The sequence below is a fragment of the Magallana gigas genome, chromosome 2 (genome assembly GCF_963853765.1).
Source record: "Magallana gigas chromosome 2, xbMagGiga1.1, whole genome shotgun sequence".
Taxonomy (NCBI): domain Eukaryota; kingdom Metazoa; phylum Mollusca; class Bivalvia; order Ostreida; family Ostreidae; genus Magallana; species Magallana gigas.
The window spans coordinates 22,424,135-22,438,341 of NC_088854.1; the positions used below are offsets into that span (position 1 = coordinate 22,424,135).

The following is a 14,207-nucleotide window of genomic DNA, read 5'->3' on the forward strand; positions in this document are numbered from 1 at the left end:
ATCTTCAAAATCATAATCCGTTTGGGGGGGGGGGGGGGGGGGGGGTCGTAGTATATCTATAGCTTCAATATTCTTTACATACTCCCCAAACAGTTAGGGGCCAACTCCATGATAATTATATTTTTCATATTTATATCTAAAATAATAGTTGCTGCGAGAAAAAGTGGGGGGGGGGGGCAGCCCCACCCACCCCCTGATGCTTCGTGCCTGCCAATATTCCTTCTTTCTTCGGTCATTTTCAAATCGTATACACGTGGTGTAATATCAGTAGCATGCATGTAATTTCCTTTTTTTTTTTAAATCAACTTAATTGATATTGTTTGAGGTATGGAGAACTTTAATACCTTTGTTTCCATGAATAAAGACTCGCTTTTCAAATAGCATACTTCAAAACAAAATGTATCTAATGTTTGAAATTTTTGTTTGGTAGATACCTGTACCTTGAATATGGCAACAATTGAAAGAGGATATAAATTACGAGCAAGAAGATAAAAAATACAATCATTTAATTTTCAAATATTTACATACTGTATTTGCAATTAAAATCAATATCTAAAAATGTTAATATATAGATGCATTGTTTGAAGACAAAAAAGACACATAAAACATTAAATAGTGCAATGTTACAAAAAGTACATATGAATGACAAAAACGATGATTCCTGGGACAAATGAACATGAAACAATGTATTACAGTCTTTTGACAATGTATCAGTCTTTTGTATCCATGAGTGACATTTGATTATTTTTACTATTCAGCGTCATATCTTAGATGCGATGAATGTTTTCTTTCCATGAAATTCAAACTGGTCAACCGGACTTTGCAAAACTTTGGAAACCTGAATGTCTACATTCTAAATAACATGGTAGTCATCTCGTCCTACAGAAAATAGGGTGTAGTGGTGCGTGCGGGGATGACCCTCTCGTGTTCCGGTACTGCGCGGAACAGTTTGGCCTCCCGTGTGTCTGGATCTGAGAACGTCAGGACTGCTGCTATGTTACCGCACCGGTAACAATAATTGGGTGCTGACCAGACCGTCACCAATTTCTCATCAAACATGTACTTGTAGCCTGCAATAGGAACGAACATTCAGTAATATTACCAGTCTTGCTGGTGAAATAACACCTGCAAGTCTGAATCAGTAACTACATGCACCTACCTTCATGTACTAGCTGGTGGGCTCTGCATATAAGGTTCAAGCTGTTGATGTGCATAAACTAAAAAAGAAAATGAATGATTGTGTGTATTACAATACTTGTACTTAATTGATATATTTTTAGTAGCTGGCCTGTCAAAAAGATTGATTAAGCATTGTAAAATACTCTTGTAGTGTAGAACAAAATGTGACCTTCATTCTTTTTGACATTTTTTATCAATTTTTTTTTCTCTCTCACCTCATTTGTGACCTTTGCTCCAAATAGCCAGCCTGCACCCCTGGGACTGATTGCCCATGTTTCAACATCTTCTGGATCAGACCACACCAAATGTGATAAATGTTAAGGAATTCAAAATAAAGTGTTGGTAAACTAACCCTTTGCACATGTTTATTAAAGCTGCAAGTTATCAATTACTCTAGTTTTACGCCAAACATCCTACACAAAATATAATCGGAACCACCACAAAGAAATTGCAGACATTTGATAAACAGAGATTATGATACCTACCAAATTAAATTCAAATTTGGAGTGTACTTACTAAACAAGAAAATCAATGGGTTTTTTTCATGTATATTTCAATGTAGCAATTTTTCACAAGGTACTGAGAGAACAAGCAATACTAAATATACAACATCTTTCTATGTCTGTACTGAGAGAACAACCAGCATTTTTCTCTATCCTAGTAGTTTCTCCCTTTACTTTGTGGCCTCAGTCAATATTGAATATTATTAGTTCGATAAAATTTATTCAAATATCGGTAGCACAACTTCACAAGCAAGTGAAGCATCCCATTGAAACAGAAAATACTTCCAGCTGTATTAGATATAGAGTTGACATAGCATTTATCATACATTTTAACCTCCAGTGATGAAAAATAGGTAGATTTTGAACTCAAAAGCGGTAGCATTGTGCGCAGCGGTTTCAATTTTCATGTGAAGCTAATGGCTACAATAAGGAATATGAATGATTTATTAATGTTATTTTCTGTTGTTCCCTTGTATACAAATAAGGATAATTAATTGTATCAACTGATCAGCAAACCATTCTCTTGCATGTACAAGTTAACAGGAACATTATTTCTAATTAATCTGAACATGATTTGTAAAAACATGTCAAACAAGGTTTGCTTGGGAACTTTTATAGGATTGAAAAAAACATCAGAGTCCAATGTATGGACAAATCAAGTTGCATGTAATGATAAAATCAGATATAGAATATTCCAATATTATATCATGATTTATTATGTTCTTAAACTGAAATTTTACACAACACAAATAATGGTGATGTCTGCACACAGAGTTGTTACATTCAAGTTTTGCAAAGATTCAACTACAAGTATATCACTCATCAGCAAATTTCTTCATTGACATCAAGAAATCTCCATATTCTTTTTTCTCGTATTTTGTACTGAATTCCACAAGACTGTCAACAAACAAACTGTCAATTCCTCTTTCTTCCAAGACATCAAGAAGACCATCATACATCTCAGCATCCATATTTTCAGCCTCGCAGACGTACGTCGTTTCTTCTGGCTTTCCATTATGGATCGTGACATTGACAATTTCAAATCTGTCGGATACATCATCTTCTCCTTCCTCCATCATGTACTCATCAACAAGGCATCGAATGGCCATAGTGCTCCCACTGGGCTTCACTATTTCTACTTCAAATGGAGGCTTGCATAACAAAGGTGCTTCGACATCCATCTCCTCCTCTTCTGGTCCACTGTATCCATCAAGAGCTCCAGAAATGCTGAAGTTAACTTTAACGGTCTCGTTTCCGACTTTCTTTGACAAAGTGATTTTAACGCCTTCACAATGTTTCGTCCACCCTTCGAGAAGTTTATCGAAATTAGCTACCCCTTCCTCCATTTCTCCTTTAATTTCAGTTTCCAAATATTTCGACAAATTATCGTAACTTTTTTTACTTGCATTTTCTTGATGCATCCAGCGTTGTTGGAAACTTCCGAATTGCCTTGGAAGTTTCGTCATGCTAGAAAATGTCCTTTTGCACAAAGTGCTTTTCGTAAAATTTGTCACAGTTGTAGATCCACATTGTTTGAGAAAAGATCTAGTAGACAACGTCGATAATAATGTTTTACGTACAAAATTTGACATTTTTTCGATTTTTTTCTTGTTCACCACGTGAAATCGGGTCAACGATAGACTTTAGTAACTCGTTCGTAATTTGATTCGCATTCTTTCGCAATTTGTTAGTTCGTTCTTTGGAAGGTTGCAGTCTTCTTAAGTCTCTTTATATTAAATACATGTACTTTCTTCCATAAGCATTTTGTTATATTGATATATATCAACAATAAAAAAAAAACTTACCTAATTTTACCACTAAAAATGACCATGTGTGAATTATAAGATGGTGGGGAGGGGGGAGGGTGTCAGGGATTCGTTTAGTAAAGAAACTGGGCACACAAGATTGCAAGTTTGCAGGAGTCATCAATGCAAATCAGCTGGGATCTAAATGTCTATAATCCTGAAATGCTACAGGTTCGAACCACAACTGATTACACAAATATAGCAAGCTATATTATTTTGAGAGTTGAAGTACATGTATGTCTATTCTGACCATTAAAAAAACTCACCAGCTTTCTAAAAAGGGCAGTGAGGGGTAACCCAATAAATAGTTATTTAATATAGATGTATTGGTTATACTGTGTACCATAATAAACTAGCAACAAGAATAGAAAATAGTGTACACGTGGCAGAAATCAATAACAACAAATGAGAAATATTCTATAGTTAAAAATAATGTTATTTTAACCCACATATGAAAGCAAAAAAGTTTTTATAAAAATTATATATCACCAGCAGGATTTGAACTTAAAACACCACATGTCTATATTTGCATGACAAGGATAAAACCAGTGAGCTATGGGAGACTCTTTAATATGGGGTATGAAGTAGTATTTTAAACAACATTGTCATATCTATGGACTTTGTTTATCATTCTCTTAAAAAAAATTTGAAAAAGTAAATAACTAGTCATCTCTGGGTATTCTCTCCACCTTTTTTATTTTAAAAAGCAACATTTTTTATGTTGAAATATGTCGTCTTTGAATGTTTCAAGTTTGTGGAGAGAATACCCAGAGACAGTGAGAGAGAACAAATTCATTTAAAAACAGCTGTAAATAAGTAGAAGTTTGCATCAAGTGCATTGTGTTGCTATCTTTAGACCCATATAATGATAAAACCTTTTGCATTTCAAACATTTTTCTAACTATTTCATGTAACTTGATAAATTTGCAAAATTAATCGGCGAAATTTTCACACTCCCTGTGCGCCCAGATTCCTGTCAAATCTACATCTTAAGCGCCAACTTTCTTTACAATGCTGAAAGACTTCAGACTTGAATTCAAATGTTATGCAGGGTAAATTTTCCAATTCAAATTACTACTGTTTATAAATACTTTTAAAATGATTTTAATTTTCAAAAGGATATCACAAAAGGCTCCTTTGTGTGGTATTTCCTGATTTCGTTCTATTGTTCTAATCTGGTCTATGGTCTTTATATCTGGTGACAGGCCTCCATGGACACATAAGACACACTCATCAATGATCTAGGGGGTAAATGTTACATTTTTTCATTTGTATATTCAAAACATTTTGAAGGTAATGTAAAAGCATGTGATTTTTTTACTGAACTTTTGAGAGAGAGCAAGAGCGAGAGAGAGAGAGAGAGAGAGAGAGAGAGAGAGAGAGAGTTTAAAAACATACTGCTGCCACTGTGAGGAGATCGAACACTTTGCAACAGTATCTCCATGCATTGGCATTTCCATATTTAGATTGACATTCATCTGGAATAGAGTAAAGTAATGAAATATTCTATACTGGTACAAGTAATTATTTCATTGTACTAGAGCATGGGAGTCAATTTGTCAAGCAAAACAAATATATATGTTCACCATGTACATGTAAACTTAAGTGATAACAACCATACAACATTTTATCAATCTAACCATAGCTACTTAGTGCATGCATTAAAGTAAGATAACAGGAAAGATAAAAAGTATATTGAATGATAAATGATTAAACAATACCTTTGCACAGTCTAATTAAAAAAAATGTTCTTTACCCACTGATGATAACGGTGACATTCAAAAATTTATTTTCCTTCTAAAAACCATCAAAAATCTCACCATAAAAACCATAAATCTGAGTTATTTGCCTGCTTTCATGATTTCCCCGCAACAATACAATCTTATCAGGCCATCTGTCAAAGAACAAATAGAATTACAAGTTTTGTAGGGAAGTTTCACTTCATTGCCGAATCTCATAAAATTGAAATACATGTATTCTATTGTTTTTATTTCTGTAATGTCATAGATGTACATTGTACATATTCAAAAACAAGTGTATGTGTACCGGTACATACCGTGCCTTCAATGTTAGCAATAATGTGAAGGTCTCCAAACTGTAATAACCACGATCGACAAAGTCCCCCTGAAATTAAGAAAAAGATTGAAAATATTATACATGTATCAAATAGAATGGATACTTTTGCATTAAAAATTTGTGAATCTTGCACAAGTATAAAATTTAATTTTATGAATCTATGACTACTTCATAAATAACTTGCATCTTTTTACAATTTGTTGATTTATACATTTTTGAATGTGAACCTACCATGAATATGTAGTTTGTATCTGGACACTGTCCTCCAGTTCTGAACAGCTCCATCAAGTCATAAAACTAAAACACATAAACAAGTATTCCTTTTAAAGGAATGATCAGCATGTAATATCATTGGTCAGCTTTGTAAACGTAATGTGAAAGTATTACGGTACATTCAATAAACATGTATTAAATACTAGTAAGATACTTTTTGTTGACTTCAGAAACAGCAAGGTATGATTAAACTTTACTTTTAGATGGGGAATTGTACTTCAGATTAAAATTCTTATTCGTGTAAAGAAAAATGTGATTTGATTCATTTTGTATCCAACTGTATAAATGCTTTACTCTCAAAGCCGATCACAATAACAACAGTAAGCAAACTGTAAGACTGACTTCTTCTTAATTCTTATCATCTATGACTGAATGTCTTGTAGAAAATCTAAGGAACTGATATACATGTAGACACACCAATAAGGTTCATGTTAAACAAGGACCATAAAGAGTGCATGATCTAAATAGAATCAATACATTATTATACTAATCATTAAGGTTTGTGATGAATAATTTGATATCCCAATGTGTAATGTGTTTGTTTTAATCTCACAGACATACAGACTGATCAGAATAGAGGGACTGTTGGCTTATAACTGATACAAGAACTTTTTGCTTTCATAGTGCTTATAGATCTCAGCACCAGCTTGCAGTACACATAACTGTAATTTTATTGTCCTGATTTAAGAATCAGTATCAATACAATTTGATCAGACATAACTTAAAGGAAAGCTTACCCCAACCAAATAAAGGGTGTGTTTTATGTTCCTACATGTACTTTAGGGTTCATTTTAGGTGTTAGGTTTTAGGTGTTGGCAATTGTAAACCCTGAGTGAATCCTAGAGCAAATATAGGGCAAGCTTTGATACTAATTATTCCACATTTAGTTAAACAATACTTAATTTTATTCATACAGAAGTCACTGTCGTGTATCCGCGCCGGTAGTGACATGTTTGGATAACGTGAAAATGGCGTATCCATTGCAAAAACAATCAGTGTTGTGTTCTTTTATCTATCGACAATGAGGTAAATATTAATTAAAACAATCGTAACAGTCGTTCATATTTTTCTTACGGTTTTGCAGTTGAAAAGAGCGAGTGTTATTTTTGTTCATCGTAAATAAAAACGACTAATTTGTAGGAATATCAATCGTTAATGTGCCATTTTAACGCTAAAACCAAGATCTATTTCGAGATAACGTTGATAATATAACACATACTAAAAATCTGAAGCAGCCAAAATTAATTTGAAAGATTACTCTAACCAAATGAAATCACTTCAATATAGTTTTAATACACTAATATGTATAAAAATAGCAATAACTTCATGCACCTGCTAAATAAAAAGTACGGTTTGGATTAACGAATTATTCCGGTTTGGATGCTAAAATATAAATTGTGCATGCAAATGGTACGGTTTAGATAATTTTAAGATATAGCATTTTTTATATTTCAGACAAAAATGAAACAGTTTGCCTTTTATCGGTGTGCAACTGTGGGTCTGCTAAGTCATATTTCCTCTGTTGTTAAAAATAGTTGGTCCAAAAATCCAAGTGATGACGAGACCTGAGTAAACGTCGCCATTTTCTTAATCATAATTTTCACCAGAAAATCAAAACGATAAATATGTATCTATGTATATTACTGATCAAGATGTTTTGTTGATTTTTTCAGTGAACAAACTAAAATAATAAAATTGATTACACAATATACCGGTATTTTACATTGCGCTGATTTCATTTCCAATGTATATTGCTATTCTGTTCATAATTTTGTACATGTAAAATAAAACAATGAACATGTTAGTTAAAATCCATAACCAATATTTATTTCTTTTGTACTGCAGTGACAAATCATGGAAGCTAATGCTTACGAAGAGGACATTATGCACCTAAGTACAGCGCATGCGTAGAAAGTGAACGAATAACATAATTTACAACATTATAATTTAGTTTATTGAAAAGTAAAATTCTTTCTTTGGTGACTCGTGCGGGAAATTAAGGTGGTGATACTGCAGAAAAATACAAAACTCGCGTTGGTATTAAACATGAAAGTATAATAATAAAAATTTCATCGTTAAAAATTTGCCAAAGCGCGGTTTTAAGGCTGTTGCAATCTAAAAAGTTGTTTGGAGACATTTCAATTATTAATTAAAAAAATTAGACAAGTGTATATAAATAGTAATAAATACAGGTTTTTGGCATATGTGATACAGATGACATCATACAACTCGCATCTGCCTCCGTGGCTGATACAGGTTATTAGCCTTAGGGCTCATACGGATCCGTATCACACCCCTTGCAGAACTCGTCTGCCCTTTTCGTGCTGGCATTTCTACATGTTTACAGACTAAATATAAAACATTTGTTACAGTCGACATTTTTAAGTGCAGTTGAAAACTTGAAATGCTAGCAAATGTTTTGGAGCAGTTAGCTTTTAAACCCCGGGGAAATTCCAGTTCAGTAGCTATATGTTTATTAAAACAATTAGATCATATATTTTTATATAATATATATACATACTACTTTCACATGATATTTAAAATCAAATTGTTCAAGTTCATTTTACTAAGTATGTAATAAATATGATAATAGATACCCCTTTTCCATATCACAGCCTGCATCAGCCCTTGACCAATATCACTCCTCGGGCCTACGGCCCTCGGGCTGATATTGGAGTTGGTATAATAATTCTGTCTTTTGACTGATATCTTTTGAATTTTTTTTCCAGACATCGCTTACAGCATATAAAATTAGCCTCATAACTTAATCAAAACTGTCGTAAACACATGTTTATATTTGTGTCGTAAAGATTTTGGTAAGGCTGAATCTTTCTAAATTAATATCGATTGAATGATTATGCAACAGACTTAACATGTCTGTAAAACACTCTGTATGCAATTTTTATAATTAAGACAAGTTATTTTGAGCTTGTATTGTGTTAAATTGAAATTCAAATTACGTTATATAAAGTTTTGTTGACTTAAATATACAAGTCTTTCAACGTGTATGTTTATTTCTTTAAAGGGACTTGGACATGATTTGAGATCAAAAATTTTATTTTTATTTTTTATGTATAAAATGGTTTACTGGTGCATTTTAAATGATTGACCAAAATATTGAATGTTAAAGTCAAGTTACAAGCGAGATACGGACTTTACAATTGGTAGTTATGTAAACAAAGCTCGAGTCTTATAGTTGATTACAAAAATTGTAATGTAGAGAATTACCATTTCTTAGACAAAATGACATGTAAAAACCATTTTAAACTTGTTCAATATCTTCTTAAATACTATCATGAACAAAAGAAAGATACATTTGATTGAAACTTACACAAATACATGTGTAAAAATGAAAATATTCGAGCTTTGTTTACAAAACAAAGAATTACGAACCCTGTATCTTGCTTATGACTTGATATTTGACTATCAAATTTTGACATTGCATTATAAACTTCTATATTTATCAGTATAAACATTGAAAATGGAAATATAAAATTTGAAAATTGTAAGTCAAATCGTGTCCAAGTCCCTTTAAACAATGTAAATTCAAAGGTCAAATGTCACACGACGATCTCCATAATATTGAAAGCATGCTTTGCAGTGAGGGCATGCATGTCGCATAGTAGCGATGCAATATCCCCTTCGCGAAAATATAAGTAAAAGAACAGTTTAAACTCTTATATATTAACCACATCCAAACCGTATCAGATGCTCATCCAAACCGATCCTATTTGGAAAAACAAGGTCATCCAAACCTGTTCCGGTGTTCACAATTAATCGACATAAACTGCTTATTTACATAATTTTCACATACACTTCGTAGAAATTTAAAGATTGAATATGCTTTTAAATAGATTTGACGATCTCATTAATGTAAAAGTAAACAATGTAAGCGTTAAATAACACGAAAACTTATCAAGAAACGAACGATGCCGCCATTTTCACGTTATCCAAACATGTCACTACCGGCGCGGATACACGACAGTGAGAAGTTGTAACAGCTGATCTATTGTTAAACTGAAATTTTAAAACAAGAGCATCGCCAAGCAAGGCATTCCCTATCAACTTGAATATTTTGGTACCAGGTGAGGCCTATCAAAAAAAATTGTGTGTTTCGGGTAACCCGACCTAACCTACAAAAATGGCCCGATCCTACCATTTTTAGACAGTGTTTTAAAAATTTCCCCAGGCCGATTTTGCATGGCGATACCGCCATGCATTGATGATCCCCCGCCATGCATCACACAATGCCGCCATGCTTCCCGCTATGCATGTTTATTTCAAAGCAAAATTCTTTTTCCAATTATTACACATCTTAACTGTAATTAGTAGATATAAAGTTGTCGTTTCTCCGCTCAAACTTCAGGAAAAACACTTGCACCCGCAGTGAGCGCAGTTAATTTCGACATCGATCTCAGCAAGGGGGCACACGTGGTTTACGGTTTAAGGACTTAGCTTATGATTAAGATATATTAAAACTGAGTTTATTAATTGGTGATTAATGCATAAATAGAGACGTGATTACTTCTTGTTTTAATATAATGTGCTTTTTTCGACATCTCCGCCATTATCGAATGTTGTGGATTTTCCAAAATCTAAAAATAGCACAATGTTCACTCGATGGAGTTAGCTTGGATTCGATGTGCTTAAACTCTTTATTTGCCGCAAGGATATTGGAAACTTGAAAAAATGTACATAATAAAGAAAGAAAAAACTACAGTTATTTGCAGAAATGCACGGAAGCGATGTCACATGACTAGAAACATCGTATATTGTATGCCTATGAAAATGATTGACTGTGTACATACACATAAACGGGGAAGGGGACTGGTGTCAAGATATCACAGAAACTTTCATATGGACCCCCAATTTAAACAAGAAATATTAACTGCCCAGAATAAGTTGAATCAAGTTTGCTGTAATTGTATGGACTTGTTCTGCCTATTTCTTGTTCAACACCCCCTAAAAAAAATCTCTTCTATATAATATGTAGAAGAAGGAGTGGGACAGAAGCTGATGTTGAACTGGCATGTGAATCTATATTTCTTGTGTTTTGTGACAACTTGTGAGGACCAACCTTTTAAAAAACTGATTTTGAAAAAAAATGTTATAAGTTTTGCCAGAAAAAAAACAGAAAAATTGTATATTAAATATACACAGATATTAAAATATAATTATGAATTGAAATGATACTTGTTGATGTAGATTTCATGAAAATGCATCAGTTATAGTACATATCATGTAGTACGTTTCATCAAATGGTTATACTATTACACACAGTGATTTCGCCGGCTTAGGCGCTTTAATGCCGCACCTCGCACTTACTCTGACAAACTTCCCCCCCCCCCCCCCATGCTTCAAAAATTTTCTGGGGAAAACACTGTATTACAGTGTAATAGATGTCTGATTTTATCCGATTGTGATTTTATCTTATTTCCAATAAAAAATACGTTTTTAAATATGAAACAAACAAACATTCTTAGGATTCATACAAAAAAAAATATGATAAAATAAAAAAAAATCCCTACCTACCTAACCTAATTTTTTCATCAATGTTACCCTAAACACACAATTTTTTTTGTTAGGCCTGAGGTAAATCTGTAAACTTTAATTAACCGATAATTTATACTAGAAGTGGCAATAATAAAAAAACACTTGACATAAACATAGAACAAAAACAAAGCCCTGAAACAAATTGCCTTACTCAAATATTTGCACTTTTAATACATTGTACTAGATTGGAAAATGAGCTTAAGAGAAGTCATGGAGCTGCTTTAACAAGATCTTATACTTTTGGTGGGATATAACTAACTAGCAAGTTTGCTCATCAAAACAAGCTATCAAATATTGACCTTCTTTCTTCTATTTCAGTGGGAGAAGCTCATCAATATTCATATACTGTCAAAATCTTTAAGGTTTTCTTTTTTAAAGGACTACTATATTATCTGAAATTGAAATTTACATTCCTGGATGAAGTTGGCCAATGGTCTTTGCATTCAATGTATTCATTTCTACTAAACATTGACTAGACACATAACGATATTTCAATAAGTAAAGTTAGTAGACCCTGATTTCATCAAATTGAAGTTTGATGTGAACTGTTGTAAGTTAAAACAGCTCTCTACCTTTATAAGAGTTCTCCAGGAAAACTTGTGCCTATATATACTGCAATTTAATTGCGAGTTACTATCAGTCTTGCAATTATCCTACAGCTATCAAAGATATAGCTCAGTTGTAGAGCACCTGACTTATCATCGAGCTCATGGTTCTGTAACAGAATCACCTGAAGATCACAAGCAGACTTGAACTCCAGACCCTTCAGTTTTTCAATCTACCGACTGAGTTAAAGGGTTGTCTGGTCTATAATTATTGCTACCATTCCGCCAATTATATATTAAAGTTGATGAATGTTCTATTGTTAAAATGACAGATGTCCTATGGACCCAGTTTAACGATAGAATTCGGCCAAAATACTCACTATGTAGCAAAAAAAAAAAAAAAAAAAACATATCGCGCTGTATCTCGCCAAAATTTTTATATGATTGGTTTCAAATACCTAAAATGTTGCTCTTTTATAATCCAATTTTACCACATTAACTGTTTTAGCAATGAAATCACTGCCACTGTTAACATAATGTTTGAAAATTTGCTGTTTAATACGGTCGCCATATTAACAATAAGATAGGAGACTTCCCATGTGCACTTTCCGACAAAATGGCATGCAAATTCAAACGTGTGTATTAGCAAAATGCCTTAGTACGATCCATTAAATGGATATAGGCATGTTCAAAAAGGTTCGTAATGTGTTTTTCCCCTGCAGATTATTTTTAATGGACTTAAAATTGAAAATTGACGCGGCGCAGATCCGCTTTGAGGCGCAAGTATATATGGGACAAATTCTTACGGTGACCTGAGCTTAGCTTGGTCATGGTAAGAATTTTTTTTTCTAATATTAAAGGTTTGTGTCTGTAAGACATGATTCCCATAGAATTTAGAACATAATGTGGGCTGGTTACAAACCTGTCCATGGATGTCACCACACACTGTTACTGGTGAAGACACTGGCTGGACGTTTGATTCCTCCAACAGAAGCTCACACACCATATCACATAGTTTCTGTCAAAATTATCAAATTTAACACAATTGAATAAAATAAACACTTAAGTGAATGGTAATATATCGTGAACGAACTATCGATCAAAAGTAATATTCAAAATGACAAGTGTTTCAGTTAAAGTGAAAAGGTGAAGGGTTTTGGCGTTGTGAACAGTAGAGGAAATTCGGAAAATGTATTATAACCCGAAAAAGAAACAAAGTATATCTGCAATGACATGTCACGCTTTTATGATACTACTGGTATACTTACCTTTAGGTCATTTTCTGGCAAATATTTACATTCTTTTGCTACCTCAATCCACTTCTCGATCTCCGCCATGTTTATTTTTTTTTCAGAGTTGACATAAAATTCAAGGCAATAACGTAACAGGTTATTTCCGGATTCAAAGTTATATAAATCCAACAAACCGCCATGCAAACAACCTCAATAACGGTACATAATCAAGCACGTAGGATCGGAGGGGGAGGCAGAGGGTCGACCTTTTTTTTTCCAAACGAAACATTTTACTTAAATATACATATGAAAATATGAATGATCATGGAGCTGCTCCCTTTGCATGTACATTTAAAAAAAAAAATGAAACGAAAAGAAGAAATTAAATTAAGAGTTGAATTGAAGGATTAGGATTTTCATGAATACAGAGAGTTTTTTGTTTTCTATTGTCAAGATTTTTGATGGGTATGTCCAACCCCACACTTTCAAAATAATTATATAACATCGAGTCCAGTGGTAATTAAAATATAAATAGGCTATATAATCTTGTTCAGGAATAAAATACTGCTTATTGTACCTATTCTATTTTTAAGTTTTTTAGTCTCAAAGTGTATAAAATACAACTCGAGGTAAATCCCCGTACACCCTAGATTGAACCTGGATAACCAATAAAATCTACTGTGCTTAGAATTAATTTCTTTTTCAGAAAAAATACTGTTGTTTGATTTTATTCGGAGAGTGAGTTATCAATTTCAATAAATGAGATTGTCGTAAAATGACTTCAACATATAGCTTATTTCATTTTCTTTAAGTGTTTTGCTAGTGTTATTTTGTAGATTTATATATGATTTACAGAGTAAGTAAAGGCACATACTAGTATATAATTTACAAAATATCTTAATTTTTGGTTTATGTTTTTGGTTATGTTTTAGACGACAAATTCTGTAAAATTAATATTCTTATATTTCCGTTTTCTTAGCATTGACTCTTCCCTCATATTTTCTTTTCTTAAAAAAAAAAACATGGACTCGATCCCATTAC

The 14,207-nt window shown here is 33.0% G+C and overlaps 1 protein-coding gene across 1 annotated transcript; it reads right to left on the reverse strand.

The window, feature by feature from the left end:
• Positions 1-491: 491 nt before the first annotated feature.
• On the reverse strand, positions 492-13,333 carry LOC105332168 (serine/threonine-protein phosphatase 6 catalytic subunit). Its single transcript, XM_066075631.1, has 10 exons — positions 13,203-13,333; positions 12,857-12,952; positions 5,795-5,860; positions 5,544-5,611; positions 5,308-5,381; positions 4,886-4,965; positions 4,609-4,728; positions 1,395-1,484; positions 1,160-1,217; positions 492-1,070 (listed from the first exon to the last, which is right to left on the reverse strand). Exons 1-10 carry the CDS (start codon positions 13,269-13,271, stop codon positions 880-882), a joined length of 912 nt encoding a protein of 303 aa, XP_065931703.1. The 5' UTR covers positions 13,272-13,333; the 3' UTR covers positions 492-879.
• Positions 13,334-14,207: the final 874 nt, after the last annotated feature.

Excerpts from the sequence above, each read along its gene's own strand:
- LOC105332168 (XM_066075631.1), bottom strand. The coding sequence starts at position 13,271 with ATGGCGGAGATCGAGAAGTGGATTGAGGTAGCAAAAGAATGTAAATAT. Across the intron at positions 1,485-4,608 it reads ACAAAGGAGCCTTTTGTGAT|TTGGTGTGGTCTGATCCAGA; the intron begins ATCCTTTTGAAA and ends CATTTATCACAT. Across the intron at positions 1,071-1,159 it reads CCACCAGCTAGTACATGAAG|GCTACAAGTACATGTTTGAT; the intron begins GTAGGTGCATGT and ends TTCCTATTGCAG.